Source organism: Diabrotica undecimpunctata, chromosome 8 (assembly GCF_040954645.1).
Source record: "Diabrotica undecimpunctata isolate CICGRU chromosome 8, icDiaUnde3, whole genome shotgun sequence".
Classification (NCBI taxonomy): domain Eukaryota; kingdom Metazoa; phylum Arthropoda; class Insecta; order Coleoptera; family Chrysomelidae; genus Diabrotica; species Diabrotica undecimpunctata.
Genome location: NC_092810.1, coordinates 142,271,260 through 142,295,282, shown reverse-complemented (window position 1 = coordinate 142,295,282; position 24,023 = coordinate 142,271,260). Strand labels below are relative to the sequence as shown.

Here is a 24,023-nt window from a genome sequence, read left to right as displayed (position 1 = left end):
AGTTGTATTAGGAGTCATGGAGGTTACAAAAACAACCCAACGGCAAAACAATTTAAAGCTGCGTATAAAAGGCTCTTGATGCACACAAGTGTTACTGGATCTTCCCAGGCTAATTGCATAGAACAAGCACCTTCAAAGGTGTAGAATGTGCACCTTCACTGTATAAAACACAGACTGTGAAAATGAAAACTATTGATTATTAACTTATTGAAAACTTTATTACTGATGAGAATAAAAGAGAAATTACTAGTGCCATGATTACATTTTAAATAATTTAAGTTTTTCAAAAATATTGTCGTCTTATGTTTGTTATGTTGTACACCATATCGCTGGGTTTGTAGTTAAAAAAATTAAGAAAACATTAGATTGTGACATAATATACTTGTGTGCAATTGAAAGTGATAACTTACAATTACCATTCATAAGACACAAAAATTATAGTATATTTAATAATTATTTAATTCAACCTTCCAAAGATGTTATTCATATTTGGAAAATTGCCGAAAGTGTAATTAGAATTATGTGTGATTTAAACAAATTAAATAAATAAAAATTACTGACAAAATTAATCTTAAATGTCATGAGTAATGTGCATAATTCAGTCTTTAATGAATACAAAGAACATATATGTTTGATCATGATTTTCAAACTAACCATTTATTTAATCTAATAAAGATAATTTGTTTTCATTATTGCAATATAAGATTGTACCATGAGGGTGAGAAACTAAATAATAATGTAAATAGACTTAGAAGTAAGTTAACAAAAACTATTTTATTTTGTGGTCAATAAATAAATTTATATACATAATTTTTCCCCTAAAATGAAACTTCCACCCACAAGTAAAATTTTCTATCCTTTAAATTTATTTTTCATTATCAAACAAGAAGAGATAGATATACTTTCAAATAAAACATTTATTTTTACAAAATTACTTTAATTCAAAAATATTCATTAATTCCTTTGCTAAATGATTATCTTCCATATATTTTACAAAATATTGCAGTTTTATTAAAAATCCATCTAAAATTAGATAATTTTATTAGGGCTTTTGTAAAAATTCAATCTAATGTTAAAAGTTCTTGCCATAGTGCGACGTCATTTGCGCAGAAGGTGTTTGCTTCAACGATTACAAGGCGTGTCTATAAGTTTTAATGGTCTAAGGTTTTGTTCATATTCAATATGCAACCTACATTAAACTGTCACCACCACTCGCCATTTCAACTTTTATAATATAGCATGTTATTCTTTAATTTTACTATATTGTCATTCATAAAGGATTTAAAAAAGGTTAGCTAAAATACATTAAAACGCAAAAAATATCAAATCTTTATTTACAGGTTTTTATGTAATAAATACTATTGACATATTTAACTTAATAATACTTAACATATACCCATTTGCATAATATCTTTTATCTTAACATGATCAGGATGTTTGTCCTTCTTTCAAAATAAACTGAATTTCTTCAAAACTCTTTCCTTTAGTTTCGGGAACGTATTTAACAAGATAAAAGTTACTAAGCAGTGCCAGTACACCAGAAAAAATTAATGGTGTGCTGAACCCTAACATTGCCGTTATATGAGGAAATAATGCCACTATTATAAATGATACAGTAAATCCAACGAAAGAGGCTGTACTAACACATAATGCTTTCACATCTGTGGAAAATAATTCTCCACAAATTGTCCACGGAATTGGACCATATCCCATGTTAAAACATCCAACAGAGATTACCATGCACAACGTTGGCAACCAATAAAAGGAATCCACGTTGTATCCATGAGTTTTAAAAGCGAAGAAAACACCAACTCCTAACATTGATATACCAGCACCCAAAGAAGATGTAATGAGTAATATTTTTCTTCCAAGTCTATCTATTAGAAGACTGGAAACAACACAAATACAGACTTGCATGACTCCTACAATAATAGACGCAATATGAGACGGAATAATATTTCCGCTAGCTTCTAAAATCGTTTGCATGTAAAATCCAAAAAAGTTGGATCCCATGAATTGTTGAAAAATTAGTAAAATACAGCAGATACACAAACCATTCCTTGCTGCTTTGGACTCAAGAATATCCCTCCAGGAACCCGTTTTATTTTTATTTTTTAAAATAAGTTCTCTTAAATAATCTAGCTCTTCTTTTACGTCTACACTTTTGCGTAGTTTCAGAAGAGCCTTTTCAGCTTTGAAACTATTTTGATGTTCCAAGAAGTGATACGGAGTTTCAGGTACAAAAGGTACAAATGTAATAAAGAATAAAGTTAATACACCTATAAAAAAGTAAGCAAAAACTTTTATCGATATCAGTGGGGCAATAGCAAAATTACACAGAGATGAAACAGCGCCCATAATACTTAGAATTGAATTAAAGAATCCTCTGTTAGCGTCGTCAGATATTTCAGCTACATAACTGGGAATCACAGATACTGCACATCCACCACTCAATCCCGCTATAAATCTAGCAATATAAAATAAATTAACCTGTTTTGCATGGGCTATTAAAATAAAACTTATTAAATCTAATACGCCAAAAAGTATCACAGTTTTCTTGCGTCCTAACTTTCCTGCACATACGCCTGCCAATATACTTCCAAATATAAGCCCCAAAGCAGCTGCAGAAGCTATCCAAGATTCTTCAAAATCTGTTATTGGTGTTTCCAAGGGATTTATATCCGTATCATTGCTAGCTAATTTGACTAAAGCTGGCGAAGACCATGAAAATACTGTGCATGCACTAAGACTGTATAAATTCACTGCAATAAAAATTATACATTAAGGAAGTATTTCAGATAATGTTATTTAAAAAATAGGAAAGTATGTGAAGGAGAAAGGTGAAAAGTTAGGAATAATTGTTGATTTCTATTTATCACCACCTGTGACTATTGGGAAATTCAATTGTTGGTCTAATTAAGAACGTGATCCCCGAATTCTATGATTATTAATATTTTATAATTAAACCTTTTCGGTTTCCCGATCAGTTCTATGTCAAGTTATCCCTAACATAACTATGTATGGTTGAGTTTACCGAAAGTACAGCTGATTATAGCCGCAAATGTCAAACATGGATAAAAAAATTGCGGTTTAGCAGTGTTGGCATGTTTTTATAATATAGATACTATATGCTTCAAATATAAAAAGATAAAGCTTTAGAAACATTTTCTCTTCCAAACCCTGAAAATCTAAATGAATGCTTCGTTAATGTGAGTAAAAATATAACATTAGCTATTTTGCCACAAGATCCTATTTCCTATCTCCCCAACTCAAAAAAAGGTCTCGAATTCATTATTTATAAGACCAGTTGATAAATCTGAACTGATCCAAAACAATCAGTAGTATCAAAAGCAAATCTTCCTGTAGTACTGACGGACTATCCATAAATTTTTTTTAAATCTCCCAAATAATGTGTTGTAAGTCCTGGTCTCACTAATTAACGATTCCTTTGAAAAAGGTGTATTTCCTGAGTGCCTAAAGACAGCCATTATTATTCCTCTTCATAAGGGTGGTGAAAAATCGAATGTCTGCAACTATAGACCTATTGCCTTACTACCGGTCCTATTCAAAATTATTGAGAGATTTATAAAAGTCCGACTTATGTCCTTTCTCGTGGAAAACAACATTTTATCACAAAGTCAGTTCGGCTTTTATCTAATAACTGTTCCAGCGATGCTACGTTTCCTGTATTACATGAGGTCTATCAAGTACTAAACAATAATCTTTATACTGCCATTGGTTTTTGTGACTATGCGAAACTAAAACGAAACGAAACGAAAAAAAAAACTAAATTTCTACCGAATTCGAAGTATTTCGTTGAATTGGTTCCAATCTTACTTGAGGAATAGGAGACAACTAGTTAGAGCAAATGATACTGACTGTAGTCACAAAAGCATTGTGTGTGGAGTACCACAAGATTCAGTGCTGGGTCCTCTTCTTTTCCTTATCTTTATAAATGACATCACTAACTTAAAAATCGATGGAAAAATTTTGGATGGATTTCTTGGTATTTTTATAGACAGCAACCTTAAATGATCCCTTCATATCGATTTGTTAAGTAAAAAACTAGCCTCAGCCTGCTATGCAATATGATATGTTTCAAAAGAAATCAATTTAGATCCTCCAAAATAACATACTTTTCTTTGTTTGAGTCTCATCTTCGATATGGCCTTCCTTTTTGGGGTTCTAGTACAGCTGCCCAATCTGATATTATTTTTAAATTACTACTTAAAGAGCAATACGGTATCTTTTTGGCCTCAGTAGAATAATACATTTCAGAAGCTACTTCAAAAATCACGGGATTTTAACTCTTCCCTCTCTATATATTCTAGAAACTGTTTGCTTAATTCGTAAACACCTACATGTTTTTCCAGCAAGACCTAATCATGACTACTCCAAAAGAAATTCAAGCTTTGATGTGTATTTACCGATTCCGTTCACTGAGTTAGTAAAGAAATCTATATTATATTAGGCAAAAAAATTATACAACCATCTCCCTTTGCAACTTAAATCTACAACTTCTTTCCTTAGGTTCCGTAAATTGACAAAAGCCTATCGATCTGAAAGCCCATATTATTCAGTGGAAGAGTTTCTTAACGGATAACTAAGAAATTACAGTACGTTTAGGTACAAACAACAAAGTATTTTAATATATAATTGGGTATCACATGCAGCAGCTTAAACTTATTCGTAAACTAGTTCGTAAGGTTTTATTATGCAATTTTAGTAAATTTTAATTGTTGTTATTTTTTTGACTTTTTGTAAGCTTTGTCCATAAAATTGTACAATTTTCAGTGACAATAAACATATTTCTACTCTATTTCTAGCGACATACAACGACTTTACGATTCCTTGCTACCGTCAGATGTTACGAAGATTTAAAATTTTCGGTAATCATTTCACCTCAAGCTTTGTCTAAATTATTTTGACCGATTAATAAATAAATCGTCTGTTTCTAAGAAAAATTACAACACTCCCTATGTCGGAAACGAAGCATTTGAGGACATATGTTTATCAAGCAAATTGTCATTATTTTTTTATGCAGACTTACCCCTTAAAGTTCACCATACTTATTTAAAAACACCCTGTATTGACGAAAAACAAGGCTAGTTGTTAAAGTACCTAACTTTGTTATTATCCAACATAAGTGAATGAATCAAAAAACAGAATGTTAAGAAAATATGAGGCTATAGTTGGGTTTTAATTTCAGTATTTTATAAATGCTAGAATATTCCACAGGCTAGAATATTCACGCGAACTTTGAGAAAAAATCACAGTTTGATTGGTACACTCGGTATACAATGATAATTTACCTGTCTAGCACCAATATTATCACAGCGATATTGTTAAAGAATAAAGCTATAACATATTAAAAAAAATCACTTAAATCGGTCAATTAGGAAATTCGAGCCGTCAAAATTACCCATTTTTAAGACGGTGCGTTAATTTCTTGGAGAAGTGTATTTGTCCGCTTACAATTTTGAATAAAATAAAGTAAAAAAAAAATAAAAGCCTTTAGTTTGTACACACCTTATAGGAAGAAGTATACTAAGTATTATTGTCATTGTCATAATAAGAATCATCGTCATTCTCTAAATTTGATACACTAGAACGTGTGGTTTCGATGTCCTTCAAAAATGACAGATCATTATAATACCACAGATTTACAGAACTCCCTTCTGTAGCCTGCTCTTAATGAATCAATCTTTTTCTTTACGGATCCTTTTGTTGCATCAGCATCCACTTCTCTTAACTTCTCTTGCCAATAGACTTTCATGTGATCTGTCTTTCTTAATTCGATCACTTTACTTGTGACTTTTAATCTTCCACACACATGGAAAACTACGATAGAGTTCTATAAATTCTAATAAAAATGTTCGATTTATCTGGCGACGATCTGTTATCTTCTTCTTCTTACGACGCCTATCCGTTCCAGATGTTGGCGATCAACATGGCTATCCTAACTTTGCTTGCTGCTATTCTGAATAGTCCGGTTGTCGATGTATTAAACCACTTTCTCAGGTTTTGAAGCCAAGATATTCTTCTTCTCCCTGGTCCTCTCTTTCCAAATACCTTGCCCTGAAGAATGAGTTGCAACACGCCGTATCTCTGTTCATTCCTCATAACATGGCCAAGATATTCTAGTTTGCGCTTTTTGATGGTGTTAATAATCTCGCATTCCTTGCTTATTCTACGTAGGACCTCAACATTAGTCACACGATCCACCCATGAAATTCTTAAAATACGTCTGTAACACCACATCTCGAATGCCTCGAGTTTTCTTAAAGAAGCTTCGGAAAGTGTCCAGGCCTCTACTCCGTATAATAACGTAGAAAATACATAGCATCTAATGAGAGAGATTTTGGTAACAAGTGATCCGTCATATTGAAACAATTCGTTGAGAAATGTACACTTTGAATTTGAAATATATATTTTTAAAAATAAATTGAAAATAAAATAAAAAAAATCAATGAATGTGCCGCTTATGAATAAATAGTCGGTTTTTAAAATTGTTGAGGTGCTTATCGAACAAGTTCGACAGACATAATCAAGCTGAAACTAATTATTCCATCATTTTTGCACGCCAACAAAAACAACAGTTTTCAAGCCACATACTTCCGTTTTGCGTCATTTTTGTTTGAACAGTTCTGTTTGAACAGTTTTGTTCGTTGATCAAAACTGTCGAGCAATAACGCAGTTTGTGGGCCGCTTTAGTAAGAACAATGCCAGACAGGATTGCCGCGGTTGTACAGGCGCGTAGCAATGTAACTCCATATTAAAATAGTAATTTCTCGTCCGAATATTTAGTTGCCACCATATGCAATATTTTCGTTTATTTTTCTGTCAATACTGCAATTCAATCATGCCATTTCAATATTTTATTATTATTGATAGACTTTAATATATTGTTTCAATATAGATGGACATTATTAAGAAATATTTCATTTTTGTCTATCTCAAAAATTAGTGTTCTTGTCGGGCTTTGTTATAGCGCGTGGTAATAATATAATCAAAAAGCAGTAAACAGGTTAAATGTTGACCGAAATTGTACAAAGTTTATAATTATTTAAGGTCGTCTAAAGGTTTAATTACATTGGATTACTAACAACAAATAAAAGAGGTTTTCACAAGGAGATCAAATTCGGATTGATAAGAGCAAGTGACTCAACAATAAAACTATGGAAAGTTTCAGCAAAATATCGTAATAGAACAAATCAAGATAGATGCTTTTGAAATGTGTAATTATAAGAAAAACTTACGATTATCTTGAAAGAACATATGTTCAAATATTATTATACACACAGCAACAATGAACTTTCTTAATTAACTACGAGAGCCTTAACAATTATATTTTATATTGGGACAAATTAAAAAAATATATAATTCAGCTGTTTGACTGTTAATTTATTATTATTTAATAATTATGATAATAATGCTAAATAAGCAATATTTTAAATGATACATGTTATAAGTATCATCACTTATTGTTCCATGTTTCATTTTTTGCATTAAGCACTATTTTTTTGACATCGTTGCAACATCTTGTGTAGTATTTCCGATCTTCTGTGTTTTTTGTCATTAACCATTATGTTATGTGCCCGTCTTTTCTCTGCTATCTCTGCTTCTACTTTACTCTAACATCTTCACTCCATCATTCTTTTGTATTCCTTTGGTCTAGTATGTGTTTTCCCAAGACTTCTATAGTCGTTTTATTTATACATTCTATTATATTTTGATACATATTTAGGGAATCCGTCACATTATTAAGCATTAAGTTTAATATTGGTTCTTTGAGCCTTGTTTTCTTTTACAATGGGTAGGATGCTAACTTGGCCCATCAATCCTCAAAGCCTCAGAACTAGACGGAACCTAAGATGACGAACCACGCAAAGAAAAGGAAAACGAGAAGGAAAAATAAGCCCACAATCAGATTAGCAACATGGAACATTACTTCTTTCAACAACAAAGACCAAGACATAATAAAAGAACTGATAAATAAAAACATAGAAAGTTGTGCAATCGAAGAAACCAAGAAGAAAGGTAAAGGCCAAAGAGACTATAACCAATATTTTCTAAATATTGTTCTGAAGCTATTTTCTTGTGGCATTTTAAATTAATTACTATTTACATGGGAATAAGCCACAATTAAAGGTTAAAGTACGTTTATTGACGTTTCAATTTCCACTTCGGAAATCGTTCTCAAAATACAAACATTAGTAAATTAAACAAATTTTGTTTTTTGTTACTTAGTGAAAAATTCTTATAATCATTTAATTTTATCTGACTCATCTACATTGACAATTCAGACATACATTATACATTTTAAAGTAGACGACTTTAAAATGATATGGTCAATATTGTTAAGTTGCGTTTAATATTAAAAAGGGAATCATTAAATCCTTATACGATAGAGCCAAAATTACTTGTTCTAGCGAAAATTCGTTCTTGGAGGAAAAACATTTGTTAACATCTGTTTTATTAAAAAATGATTATCCTTTATTGTTTATAAATAAGGAATTTTCAACAAAGGATCGAATAGAATAAAACAACTTAGAACGAGATTCTACAGCATATACAAGGAATAATACGAGGAAAATAACAATACCATACATAAAAGGATTATCGGAAAAGCTTAAAAGGATAGGAAATAAATTTAACATTTCAACAACATTCAAAACAACAAACACGTTGAGATCTATTTTGTTCAAAACCAAACCTAACAATGAACAAGAAAGGACAAGGAATTGCATTTATAAAATACCTTGTGAATGCGATCAGTTTTATTTAGGTGAAACACCAAGGCCATTAAATGTTAGAATAAGTGAAAATCAATCCTATATTAAAAATAGAGAATTTGATAGATCTCAAATATGTAAACACGCATGGGATAATGAACATAGGGTTCAATGGAATGATTCAAATATAGTCCTAAAAGAAACGGATGGTAAAAAGAGAAAAATCAAAAAAGCGGCTCTAATTATGCTAAATGGGACCAATTGTGTCGCGAATTCCTCGGCAGAATGTAGTAGGATCTGGTTACCCATATTGAAAGAGGAAGTTATTAAAAGGAAAATATCAGTATTGGTAAGTCAGTAACATATAGAGAATACATCATTTATGTTTTTTAAATAACAAACATAAAATCGGAATTTGGTGTTTATTGAAGGTAAACTAAATGCACGATCAAATACTTACCATGTCGGGATAGTATTATGAGGTTTTTTTCCTGGTTTTTCCCTCATAATTTACTATGGAATCACTAACAGGAGAATTTTACTGTCATCATGGCATGTATTTGTCTTTTTAAAGACGAAATACATGTTATGATCTTTTCTGACGGATATTCTCAAGTTAAAGTTGATTTCATGTAATCGAATGAACTATCTTATAAGTAAAGTCGTCCCAGGAACGCAACTCAATAAAGTCGTCTACTTTAAAATGTATAATGTTTGTCTGAATTGTCAATATAGATGAGTCAGATAAAATTAAAATATTAGAAGAATTTTTCACTAAGTAGCAAAAAACAAAATTTGTTTAATTTACTAATGTTTGTATTTTGAGAACGATTTCAGAAGTGGAGGTTGAAACGTCAATAAACGTATTTTAACCTTTAATTGTGGCTTATTCCCATGTAAATAGTAATCAATATTTTCTAGCATACAGTGGGGTGAAGAAATAAGAACGAGCACGAGTAGGCGTAGGTATACTTAGCGTCCATAGAAAAATTAAATATAACATAAATAACAGCCGTTATATCTCCGAAAGAATAATACATATGAACATCACAATGGAGATGGACTACCAAAAATTAAATGTCATATCTATCTATAGCCCCGAAGACTGCAAACCTAAGCAGGAACGAGCGACATTCTACGAACAATTGCAAACCATCCTGGATGAAATACCTCATGAAGAATCCTTAATTCTTATGGGTGACTTTAACGCACGAATCGAAAATGAAATAGTTCCAGGAGTAAAACAAAGATTTAATGAAAACCATGTCAACGCAAATGGAGAACTCATGGCTAATCTCTGTGTTTTTAACGAACTGAGAATCAATAATACATTTTTCAACCATAAGCTCCAGTATATATAGAAAAATCTACCAAACAACAACAACAATACACCATGGTTCAGAAAAAAAAAATCCTGCTTACCTAATTATTTTACATTAAAAGTTATAAGAGACTTTTTATAGTGGAGTGAAATCTGCATTAAATCCAAATGTTAAAATTGTTCTACGAATTAAGCGTACTCCATAATTTTGCAAAAATATAATACATTTTTCAGGCCACCCCTTAAAGTCAGGCCACAGGCGGTACAAGAATGTGTTGTTTCTGATATTTGACAATATTTGAATTTTGAAATAAATGTTATATTATATATGTTATAATATTTTTATTTTATGATTAATACATATGAATATAAACATATAAACAACAAATTTTCTCAAATAGTACTACTACTAGTTAACAATAAATAGTATTTTGTAAGCAATAAATTATATTGTTTACAAAGCAATAAAGTTGATGACATGTACTTAGTTCACGAAAAATCGCGATAATGTTATATTCAGGCAATAGTGCGAGCACTGCCAGATATTTATTTAATGTAAGATATTATAATACACTCCAATTCAATTTCAGGTTATACAACAATTCAAAGAATTTCAATATAGTTTTACTGTGATCATTCCTAAAAATAATTTATGATAATTTCTAAACAAAACTATAACAAATGTTCAAACAATAAACCATTTTGTACTAAGCAGTATCCCAATTGATTGTAAAATTCTCGTCTAACATTAACCAGAACACGTGGCGTTATTTTTGCACACTCTTCAATAATTCCCATTTTTAATTTTAATGCTTCTATATCTGTAAATTTTTGGGTCAGAATTAATTTTTGATTTTAGATGTTCCCAAATGAAATAATCGTTTGGAGCTAGATCTCCCGATCTCGGGTGCCACTTAATGTTACAGTCAGCTCCAATCAAACAATTATTAAAGCTGTTTTTAAGGAATTCCTTAACCACCCAGTTATTGTGCGCAGGGCATCCATCCATTTGAAACCAAATTTCTTCTTCATTTGGAGCTATTTCTGCAAGTCTGGGTAAAATCTTTTCTTGTAACAAGTCTAAAAACTTTTTTGAATTTAAATTTTCCTTATAGAAAAATGGTCCAATAATATTGTGTTCAAACCATATTCCTAACCAGAAATTTATTTTTCGACGATATTGGGTATGGCTTTCAATAATATCCTCAGGCTTTCCTGTCGACCAAATCCTATAATTTTGAACATTTGATTCATCATTTAATGTAAATGTACATTCCTCACTAAACAAAATGTTTTTTTAATTGTCTGTCTGCATTACCCCTCTCTAAAATATCATAACAAAATTCCGCTCGTCACTCAACGTCTCCTTCTCTTAGTTCTTGAAGATATTGAAATTTATATGAACGGAAATTATTCATTTTCAAAATTTTTAAGACCGTGGAATTATGAATATTAAACTGATCTGCAATGGTCCGAGATCTTATTTTAGGATTTCTACAACTGCTGTTAATACATTTATTTCATTTTGATTTTCTAAATTTCTTGGTATCTCAGCAATTTTGTTTGTACAGGTACAATTAGAAATCACGGTCCCAGTATTTTCAAAATTTTGTAAAATCGTTTGAATTGTTGAAAGGGTTGGAATTGGTTTATTGCGATATCTTACGCTAAATAAAGAACTGACAACAATTCGCGCACTATTGTCTGCATAAAACATTTTTATTATTGCTACTTTTTCCTCAGCTGAATACATTTTTAATCAACTTTATTGTTTTTTAAACAATAAATCACAAAATAAAAATTTTGGCAATTGGCAAAAAAAGTTGCAAAATCAGTTGTAGGCTTTATACCAATATCAGAAAGAATTATGCTAATACAAATGATGACAACACATGGAAAATTAAACCTTATTCAGATTTATGCGCCCACCGCCGATAAAACAGGAAGAAATTGAAAAATTTTACGATGACCTTCAGAAACCCCTACAAAATACAACATCTAGAGATATAACAGTAGTCATGGGTGATTTTAACGCCAAAGTTGGAGAAGGAAGATGTGAGTCTACTGTAGGACCATATGGACTCGGTGTTCGAAATGAGACAGGAGAACGCCTTATAGAATTCTGCCTAGAACATAATCTTGCGGTAATGAATACTTTCTTTAAACTGCCTAAACTACGCCTTTACACTTGGAAATCGCCAGCTAACAAGGTCGATAAAATCGTTAGAAACCAAATTAACTATATTTTAATAAACCACAGATACCGAAACGCAATACAATCGGTGAAAGCGTACCCAGGTGCAGACGTGGCGTCGGACCACAACCCTCTTGTAGCAAAATTCCAACTTCACTTAAAAAAGATACAAAAAAGCTACAAAAGTGGTAAACTAAACATACAAAAATTAGAATCAGAAGAAGTCAAAGAAGAACTGAAACAAGAAATTAATGCAAACCTAGAATCCACACCGAAATCAATTGATGGTGATGTAGAACAACAGTGGCAATTCTTTAAAAATGCAATTTATCGAACCAAGTCGCAGAGAACTAACAACAACCAGATGCAAGAAAGGACATTGGATGACAGAAGAAATCTTGGAAATGATGGAGGACAGAAGAAGGCAAAAGGATATCAACATAACTCAGTATCAACAGCTGCATAATCAAATAAGAAGTGATTGTAGTGATTATCGAACGATCAGTTTAATGTCACATACCTTAAAAACCCTGCTAAAAATCATCCTTAATAGAATACACGCTAAGCTGGAGATGGATATTAGTGATTCCCAGTTTGGATTTCGGAATGGAGTGGGCACAAAAGAGGCACTATTTTCTTTTAACGTGCTGACCCAAAAATGTTCGGATGTTAATCGAGATCTTTACGTATGCTTTATATACTATAACAAGGCATTCGATAAGGTAAAACATCACCGACTTATAGAAGTACTCAAAAACAAGAATCTCGATGTGTGGGATGTAACATTGATATCAAATTTATACTACAGCCAACGATCAAATGTGAAAATTGGAAGAGAAGTGTCAGAAGAAGTGGAGATAAGGAGAGGGGTCAGGCAAGGTTGCATACTGTCGCCGTTATTGTTTAATGCTTATTCTGAAGAAATCATACAAGATGCTTTGGTAAACGAGACAGTCGGCATAAAATTGAACGGAAGTTTAATTAACAACATTAGGTATGCCGACGATACAGTCATAATAGCCGACAACTTGGAAGACTTAGAAAGAATAATGAACAAAATATTAAGATATACTGGAGAATACGGACTATCTCTTAACATCAAAAAAACCAAATTCATGAAAATTAGCAAGAACAACAATACAAACGAAATATTAGTGGTAGGCGGCCAGCAGATTGAGAGAGCAAAAAGATATACTTGGGAACGATAATCACAGAAAATAACGATTATACTGCAGAAATAAGAGTCAGAAGTGAAAAAGCACGTGCCAACTTCGTGAAAATAAAAAAGATTTTATGCAGCAAAGATCTGACATTGGCCCTCAGAATAAGGCTAATTAAATGCTATGTACACAGTGTACTCTACTATGGAGCGGAATTATGGACATTAAACCGGAATACAATTAATCGACTTAACGCGTTTGTAATGTGGACATTTAGAAGATTGTTAAGGATTCCATGGGTAGTGGGAAATGGAAAATACAATAAAAGAAAGGAAATTGCAATATCTCGGGCATGTGATGAAAGGCGAAAGATACAATATCTTGAGACTCATAATTCAACGAAAAGTAGAGGGTAGGAGAAGCGTAGGAAGAAGACGCGTTTCCTGGTTGAAGAACCTGAGAGAGTGGTTTGGTTGCAGCTCAAGGCAATTGTTCAGAGCAGCTGCCTCGAAGGTCAGAATAGCCATGATGATTGCCAACCTTCGTCGCGGAGATGTCACTTAAAGAAGAAGAAGGGCGATGCTTAAAAATATTAGTTTTATGTCCCAATATATAGATGCCAAAAATATAAATATTTTTTATTATTAATTAGCTTGTCCCAATATTTAGCTGTTAGTGTTCGTAAAATGGGTACTGAATATGATAAGATGAAACAAGAAATCAATCGAATAAAAGTTGTTGTTAATCGTCAAATAAAATAATTGCATTTTCCTAATAATATTACTAAATTTAATGCTACATAAATGCGGATTCGAGAAAATATTGCAATCAAAATTATATAAGAGCAGAACCATAACAACAGATATGTTAAACGGTTTATTCCACAACGTTTATCTACGTAATAAACAAGATGATATTATATAAAATACACATAAAATATTAAAACGCAACACACTACGTAAATTAAACAGATCATTCAATTCATAACAATTTTAAATATAGATTTAAAAAATATATGTAATCCACGAATTCATAAATATTTATCCCAGTCTACAAAACAAAAAAAAAATGCTGATTATATAATACAGATATCTATAAACAATGCCAACGGTCAAAGTCGAAAAATTACATTGTCTGTCCTAGAATTTTCCACTAAGTTTTTAGGTAAACTGTAAAGGTCGGTACACATATACGAGCCAAACGGTATGCATACGGTATGCGAACGCTATATTCGGTAATGTGTACGGCAGAAAAAACCGCTTGCGTACTGTTTCATCGTGACTCGTCGCGAACCAAATTGTTGCGGTTTATTTCACGACTTCAAAGGAAGGCTCTTTCAGTTTGGACGGCGCTTACTAGACCCAGCGAACATTTTTATTGTGTCATCAAATCGACATTTTGTGAATGACGTGATCCTTCCTAGAGAGACGTAAGAAAACAGTAAACTGATTATTGTACATATTTTTATTTTTGTTAAACAAGCAAAAACAGGAACATAAATCAGTACCCAAATTATAAATAAAGTGAATCATTTCGCACATGTGTGTTCGTTGTTGGTTTGTCGCTTTCCATGGATCGAGATAAGTATGCGATCAGTACGATGTAGAATATTTTTCAAGGATCTGTACGCATACGGTACGTATACCGTTCGGCTCGCATATGTGTACCCACCTTAACATTGGTGGATTTTTCAGATCATAAAAAATCTTTAATTTCGTTTTTTCATATCAATATGATAGATTGTAGACTCAAGACACCAATCGAATATAATAAACGTCCACACCATAAGAGGATCAAATGCGGATTCTGATCACTACTGAGTCGAAAGTAGGGCAAGGGTCAGAATTTCAAATGTAGAAAGACTCAAAAATACAAAAAAAAATAGAGAATTTCAAAACATACTAGAAAACAGACATGAAAACATAAATGAAGAGTGGGAAGAGTGCAGAAGCATCATGAAAGCAGCAGCTGAAGAATTACTAATCATAAAAGGAAAACAAAGAAACACAATAACGAATGACTGTTTTGACGTAGAATTTCAGATTATAACAGAAAAGAAAAACAGAGCATATTTACTGATGCAACAGGGGCACCGAACACGACAAGCAGAAGAGGAATATAAATAACTACGTAAGGAAGAACAGAAAATCCACCGAAGAAAGAAGAGAGAAAATATGAACAAAGAACTACAAGATCTAATTAAGCCAATACAGACAAGAATATTTTACCAGAAACTGAACAAAAGCAAAAGATAATTCAAACAAGAGAAGTAAAGAGATACGCAGGATAATATATTGACAGAACTGCAAAAAAACTAAGAAGATGAAATCCTCGAATGCGACAGAAACTGTTTTAGAATACATTGATATATTAGATGTTAGGATCCATTCGCTCAGCCCGTGCCTATTTTGACAGATTCATAGCTGGAAACCTACAACACAAAAGTTCATATCTCACAGTATTACCGGTTTAAATAAACTTTTATTACAGAAGAAAAAGAAGAATTATTACAAAATATTTTCATTAATTCGTTTTTTTTTTTTTTTTTTTTTTTTTTTTTTTTTTTTTTTTTTTTTTTTTTTTTTTTTTCTTTTCCGCATCAACCCCTAGGGTTATTAGCGGGGTGGTATATCTTTATTTTAGAAAAGTTACACTTAGTATATTATTAAAATTTACATAACACTTTTGGAAAATACAAACATTTTATGTTATGTTACAGTTTGTTATACAGTTTACAATTTTTGATAAAATTTATTGTATTGCTGATGTCTTCTTTTAGAGTTTCTTTCAAATTGTGTTTTATTTTTGCTGTCGATCTTGCTGTTGAGTACACTGGACAGTCTATCATTATATGTTGCACTGAAAATGGTATTTGACAGGTGTGGCAAATCGGCTGAGGGTCCTTGGAGATGATGTATCCATGTGTAAATTTTGTATGACCTAGCCGCAGTCTGTTAATAACTACTTGGTCATGTCTTTTAGCTGGGAGCGGTAGTAAAGCAGAAGTAACATCTGGTTTGATACTTTTTAATTTTGCTTCTGTTTGGTTCCATTTTACTTGCCAGGTATTGTTAATGTAAGTTTTTATTAATGTTTTTTGGTCTGAAATTGGTATGTTTTGCATAATAGGAATTGTCATGTTATTGATAGTTTCTGTTGCTGCTTTATCAGCTGCTTCATTACCCTTTGAATCACGCTGTTTGTTTTATTGTTTATTAGTTATATTTAGTTTATATATTGAATTTTATTATTATGGATAGCCAAATTGTTCCATCAACTAATATGTTGGTAAGTTTTTCTTTAATAAATATGATAAATGTTATTTAAGAGTTAATATTTTTAGATGAGCAAGGATGCAGTTAAATTACAAGGCAAACTTAGGTATTATCGTGTGGATCAGTTAGAAGGTTTTAGTCTAATAAAGGAATAAGCAAAAAAAAACTGGTGATGGAATGAGGTAAGTACATAAATATATACTTTCTTATACAATTTATTAATTGGATTAATTGACTTAAGTGGTTGTTTTCTTCAGTGGCGTAACAAACTCCGTCAGGCCCCCCCCCGCAAAATTATAAATGGTGCCCCCTTTAAAAAATTACTAAATGCGACTTGTGTAACAAAAACTTATAATTATGTGTTAGTGTATTGATGCACTGTTTATAACAACTAACATTTTTCATCTTTATTGGTATAGAATAAAATAGAACAAAAATTAATAAATTCCCATTTAAATGGTTGTATAGTAATTTCCAGCCACTTCTAGTCTGTCAAAACGTAACTAACTTCACAAAAAAATAATTACTAAATTCACTAGACAGTTCGGACTGGGAATAGCGAACCGACTTTAGTTTGTAATACTCCATTTAACGTTTTTTACAAAAATATTGATTTTAATTATGTGTTCTTAATATGAAATATACTAAATAAAAAATAAAAATTCTCCGTTACTGATACGCTTCTGAGTAAAACTCATAAGGACAGCTAAGTTATACGATAACTTACGATATCACGCATATAACTCATTTCATTATTTCTTCGCTGGAGTTGTAGTAGAAGAAAAGGTAAAAGGCCAAAGACAGAGAGAAATATCACCAATACGATGAGCCGACCAAATGAAGACTCTGTTGGCGTCCATCTGGCACAGGATCGCAGCCAGTAGAGGCAGCAAGCCAACAATATTTAAAATGTCACCACGTCTTTGACAAGGGCTCAAGGAATGGGGAGGACATTCCAAAGGCTGGGAGAGGTGAGGCAGTGCTTGTCGTATGGCTTTACTGGTTATTAAATTATAGTAGTAAGCTTACCTGAAAACGTTGCCCAATATATAAAATAGGAATTCTCTCGGTCCATTACAACAATCTAGTAACACCGTGTCAAAAAAAGTACCTAGAATTTCAATAAACAAAATTAAAATATTTATGTAATATACGTAATACACGAACACACTGTGAAAAGTATAATTGGTAAATCTGCAGAAAACAAACAAAATATTTACTATCTTTAATGGGGTTTCCACATCGGAAATTTCTAAGAAAAATTTTAGAAGTTTTGAAAAAAAATGTTTCTAAACTTATTTTGAGAACGATTTCCGAAGTGGAAATCGCAACGTAGACCAAAATAAACGTATTTTCAAATAAAATATTATATAATTCTTATTAAAGATAGTAAATAACACGCTACAAAAAAATAGATTCAAAAGAAGTAAACATGATAAAAAATGTAAACAGATAATTGCGTCAACTAGTAACACAGGAAAGACTGTGCTAGCACAGGTAAATAGAAAAAGGGTAGAATTAATAGCAAAATCAGAATATTATACACAACTAGGAGCATATACAGTGTGTCCGTAAAGTATGGAATAAATTCGATATTTCCTAAATGAAAAGCCTTTTTAAAAAAATCTAAAACACTTCGATTTTTAAATTTAATGTTCTACATTTGCCAATAAAATTTTATTATACGAGGTGATACACATTACAGTGATGACGTCATCGGTTCTTTTTGTGAATGTAACACCCTGTATTTTAGGACATTTTTAGATCGATAAAAATGAGCTGATTTCAAAAAAGTATAATTCTCGGGTCTAATGGTTATAATTTGAAAGATATGCGCTTAGAACATAAATTATTTATTATCAATTGCAAAAAAGTAGCCTATTTCTAGTTTTTAGTAAACTGTAATTATTTTTAGTAACGTTCAATAACAATTAAGTAGTACAATAATTGTATTAATTCGTGAATGTTCTATATTATTGCTTAGAATTAATTTTAAGTAGAAATGAATTTGAGTGTAAAGCAAAGAATTGAAATACTCATGATGATTGGGTATGGAGACTCAGATGGAAGTGTGTAATTTATTTAATGATAAATATCCAAAAATACCCATCACTCAGTCAACAGTAAATGAGATTGAAAAGAAACTGGTACAGTTGAAAATGCACGCAAATCAGGTCGTCCCTCTGTAAATTATGTTATAACATTACATGTTCTACTTGCCTTTGAAGAAGATGCGCACACTTCTGTTCGTAAAGTTAGTAGTGATCTCGATGTTTGCAAAACAACGGTACACAAAGTACGTAAAAGTAAGTAAAGTAAATAAAATGCACAGTTGTACAGGAATTAAACGAGGATGATCCAAATAAAAGAATACAATTTTGCGAAATAATGATGGATAACAGCCACCGAAACCCTCTCTTGGTTCAAAATATTATTTTGATCAGGCTACATTCAAATTAAATGGCGAGGTCAACCGTCAGAATTTTAGATACTGGGCAAAAGAAAACTCCAACTGGATGCGGGAACATCATACACAATACCCGCAAAAGCTAAACGTATGGGCTAGCATTGTAAGAAATAAAATCATTGGACCCTACTATTTCAAAAGTAATTTAAACGGGCCAGCATACCTTCACTTTTTAAGTGGGTATCTCGTACCTACTTTAGATAATTTATTCCCCAGTACAATTAATCTTGGAGGTTTTGATAAAAGTTTATGGTTTCAATTGAGGCCAGCGAGGTCGCCAGACCTCAATCATTTGGATTATTTTATGTGGGGTCATTTAAAGAATGTTGTTTATAAAACGAAACCTGCAAATATTGGAGACTTAAAAACAAGAATTCGTAAAGAAATAAACAATATTTCTCAAGAAAGCATGAACAAGGTTCTACAAGAATTTGTACAACGTTAGGGTTACTGTCAAATACAACAAGGGCTACGATTCGAACATTTAAGATTAAGTCATGTATTAATTACTGGATTACTTTCAAGTCATTTATTATAATTTATTTATAATTTATTAATATTATAAATCAATAAAAATTAATTTTCTAAGCGCATATCTTTCAAATTATATCCGTTAGACCCCCAGTATTAATTTTTTTTGGAATCAGCTCATTTTTATCGATCTAAAAATGTCCTAAAATACAGGGTGTTACATTCACAAAAAGAGCCGATGACGTCATCACTGTAATGTATATCATCTTGTATAATCAAATTTTATTGTAAAATGTAGAACATTAAATTTAAAAATCGACGTGTTTTAGATTTTTTTAAAAAGGCTTTTCATTTAGGAAATATCGAATTTATTCCATACTTTACTTACACACTGTATATTAAATAATATACAAATGGGGAAAATACAAGAAAAAGTAACAGATAAAAACTGGGACAACTTGAAAAAACTTGGAATGTAGAAGAAAAGTACAACAACTTAAGAAGTACAACGTGAAAGTCTGCAACAGGTATGTGGAATAACAAACATTTGGAAAGTAATAAAATAATTAGTGGAATATCAAAATAAATATATAAAAAAATATGATATGCACATATATTTCACACAACGAAGAATATAAGCACGCAGGAAGTTCAAAATATACTCGAGAAGGTGAAGAATAGAAAACCTGCTGGTAAAGATGACACCAAATGAACTTTTAAATTATTGTGGAGCAGCCATCATGGAACAACTAATAGAATTAATTAACAAAATTATAAAGTACAATAAATTACCGGAAGAATGGAAAACTAACAAATTAATCCTGCTATTCTAAAAAGGCAGTCAAAAATGGCCGGAAACTACCAAAATAACAAGATGGGACTTAGAACAGACAGACAAGTTACGGAACCCATAGACATAGGCAACGAAATACTAGGGCGGACTCATTAAACCCTGCACCTTTTAATTTAATCATTGTTGAAGTCATCAAAAGCATCAACAAAAGAAGAGGGTATAGCATAAGGAACAAAGAAATCAAATTACTTACTAAACAAAGGGATGAAATAACAAAGGAAGAACTTGTATATGCTCTGAATAAATTGAAAAACGAAAAAAAGCCAGGCTCGGACAAACTGCCAGCCGAAATTCTTAAACTTATTGAAAAAGAGTTGATTTGGGTCTCGGTATATTTATTTAACAGGATTTATAAATTAGGAATTATGCCAGAAGAATGGTTGAACAGAAAAAAAGGATAACAGAGATCTAAGAATATTTACATGAAAAAAAAGGACGTTTGCTTACGGATTGTAATGATGGACAATACCAACTCGAGATGAAGAGTTACTACGAATCTTTGAAAGAAAAGTATTGAGGACCATATATGGCCGAGTTAACGAACAAAGTCTGTGGAGAAGACGATATCATTTCGAATTCTATAGACTTTTTGGTGATGAATATTGTGAAAATCATCTAAATAAACCGCCCAAGATTGGTAGACCACGTTATGCGGATGAATGAAAAAAAGAATGGATAGATGGATAAAGATTTAAGGGAAATTGGAGTAAGTCAGATACTCGACAGGTGATACAAATAGGAAGTTAGAACTAGTATCGACCTCTGGATATCTGCGAATAATTAGAGATAGAACAAGTAAAATTTTATACGTGTGTGTGTGTGTGTGTGTGTGTGTGTGTGTGTGTGTGTGTGTGTGTGTGTGTTTGGGTATGTGTGTGTGATACAATTAATAAATTATCTGCTTATAAATCACTTATGTTACTATTTCGTATCCAGCTTTCCGATTTATTAAACATTTATTAAAATTTTTTTTATACTTTTCCTTGAAATTATATTCATGCCAATAGTAATATATGACCACCAATAGACAAAGAAAAGATGCAGTTGAGACAAATAGAATGAAAACAAAATTATATCGAAACAACATTGTCTTAGTAAAAAAGACCCAAAAAGGAAGTCCACAGCATCGAAAACTCAAAAAACGAAAATAAACTGGTATCGAGATATCAATACAATGCAACAACAGTTGCGATAATAACAAAGCGGAATTAAGGTTTGGTAAAAGAAAAAAATGCCATGCTATCAATCAAGATAGATATAGCATAGGTTTAAATGAAACACGATACACACAACATGAAATTACGGATAATACACTGAAGAGAATAATATCACGAGTCATAAGTAACTCCATTATATTGGAGATATCCAATTATCAAAAGAAGAAAAACAACAAACTTGGGAGAAATACACCAAGGGCTTATTTACAGATAATAGGGAAAAAAGCGCCAAGTCTGGATGAAATTCCAGTAGAAATATTAAAAATTCTGAATGACGAAAATATGGAATGTCTAAATTATTTGAACAATATATACCAAGATGGTCAAATTCCTGATGAATGGTTAAAATCTATTTTTTTACTGATCCAAAGAAAAGTAATCCTAAATCTTGCGATGAATACTGATACTTTAGTCATAAATCCATACTTTAAAAATACTACTCAAAGTTATTCAACAGCGTATACATGAAAAATGTGAAGAACAATAATTATTAGACAATATTCAGTTCGCATTTAGAGGTGGAATGAGAACAAGAGGGGCATTGTGCACAATGATGGTTCTATTAAAAAAATGCAGGCAATATAATAAAAACGTATTCATATGTTATATAGATTTACAAAAAGCGTTTGACAGAATTCAGCATTTTAAACTCATACATGCATTAAAACACATACACCTAGATCCCAAAGATATTAATTTAATCAAAAATCTATACTACAATCAAATAGCGGTAGTACACGTGGAAGATAGTGAGATAAACCAAATATAAATTCAAAGAGGAGCCAGACCAGGATGTGCGCTGTCGCCACAATTATTTAATGTGTACTCCCAACTAATATTTCAAGAGGCACTATGGGAAAGAACTGAAGGTGTAAGGAACTTCATTAATAACATAAGATTTACAGACAATACCGCAATCATGGCAGAAAATATAGACGATTTACAAATTCTTATAGAAAACAACAGTGAAAGTAAAGTTAAATCAAGACGAGGAGATAAATGTCAGAATTTAAATAGCTAGAAAAGGATTTATAAAATACAAATCAATGTTTACAAATAAGAAAATAAGTATGGCTATCAGATTGAGGTTCGTCAAATGTTATGTATGGTCGCAACTGCTACTTGGGGTACAAGCTTGGACTCTGAAAGCTCAATCCGTAAAAAAATTTGAGGCATTCGAAATTTTTATATATAGGCGTATTCTTAAAATTCCTTGGACTGCGAAAGTCTCAAACGAGAAATTGCAGAAAGCTTATGACAACAATTAAAATAAGAAAAACATCGTATCTGGGCCACATACTTCGAAACGATAAATACTCTCTTCTGTACGTCATCATGCAAGGAAGAGTAAGGGGAAGAAAAGGCTTGGGAAGAAAGAAAACATCTTGGCTGAGGAATAGCAAAGTAAGAATCAGTCTTCTTGTCTAACGATGGCCAAAGAAAAGTAAAATATAACAAAATAATTAAATAAAATATAACAAAATTATTAAATAAAATATCTTATACTTACCTAAAAATATAAATAATGTATTTCCAAAGACTAATTTTATGTATCACACTATAAATGCATAATCTGCTTAATTTTATAAATAAACACTATGTAATTCAGCACTATTTAATTGCGAGTACTTAAAATACGATCCGGGAAATATATAGAAAATATATTGTTCAAAATTTATTCGTCAAAGGATTACACTGCTTAAGAATTGTTTACATACATTAATTTAGTTGTGTTGCAATATATTTTGAATGTCGCAACACTGAAATGTAATTGATTAACGTTATTAATTGAAAAGTTTATAAATATGTCTTAAAAATTCTTAATGTACACACATATTAAAGTAGTTCGATAAGATATGACTAATAGGTACATGCGTTGTTTAATTAACGCAAGTGTTAACAAAGCTTTTCGACATAATTTTGGAACCTTCAATACAGTTAAATATTTTGAATATTATAGTTAATTGTTTTGAAGATTTTAATTTAAAATACAAAGTACATCAAAACAGACGATAGTATGAAGCGTTGCAAATGCTAGATATAAAGGCACCCACAACTTTATGCAATCTTCCTTTAGGTACTAAAACTTGAGAGTACAGATTAGAAGACTAAAAAAATACAAATTTTCAAAAAAAAAAATTCTCGGCTCCATTATTAGATACGAACATGAAATATTAGAATCGAACATAATTTTGAAATATTATTTTATTTTTGAATTAAACAAAAAAATTTTTTTAGTTCTCATGAAATGGCTTAGCGCGGCCCGCTTAGCTTCCTCCTTCCTGTGTTAGTTGTTGCTCTGGAAACCTCAGAGTCTTCTAACATGCATG

General features: G+C 31.5%; 2 protein-coding genes across 2 annotated transcripts in view; both read right to left on the bottom strand.

Moving 5' to 3' along the window:
* Positions 1–24,023, bottom strand: part of RabX6 (RAS oncogene family member RabX6) — a 34,238-nt gene that overhangs the window by 5,123 nt on the left and 5,092 nt on the right. The window lies entirely within an intron of this gene.
* Positions 1,318–23,573, bottom strand: LOC140448632 (facilitated trehalose transporter Tret1-2 homolog). Its single transcript, XM_072541730.1, has 3 exons — positions 23,204–23,573; positions 17,715–17,796; positions 1,318–2,762 (listed from the first exon to the last, which is right to left on the bottom strand). Exons 2-3 carry the CDS (start codon positions 17,758–17,760, stop codon positions 1,429–1,431), a joined length of 1,380 nt encoding a protein of 459 aa, XP_072397831.1. The 5' UTR covers positions 17,761–17,796; positions 23,204–23,573; the 3' UTR covers positions 1,318–1,428.

Excerpts from the sequence above, each read along its gene's own strand:
- LOC140448632 (XM_072541730.1), bottom strand. The coding sequence starts at position 17,760 with ATGGACCGAGAGAATTCCTATTTTATATATTGGGCAACGTTTTCAG. Across the intron at positions 2,763-17,714 it reads ATATTGGGCAACGTTTTCAG|TGAATTTATACAGTCTTAGT; the intron begins GTAAGCTTACTA and ends TTTTTATTGCAG.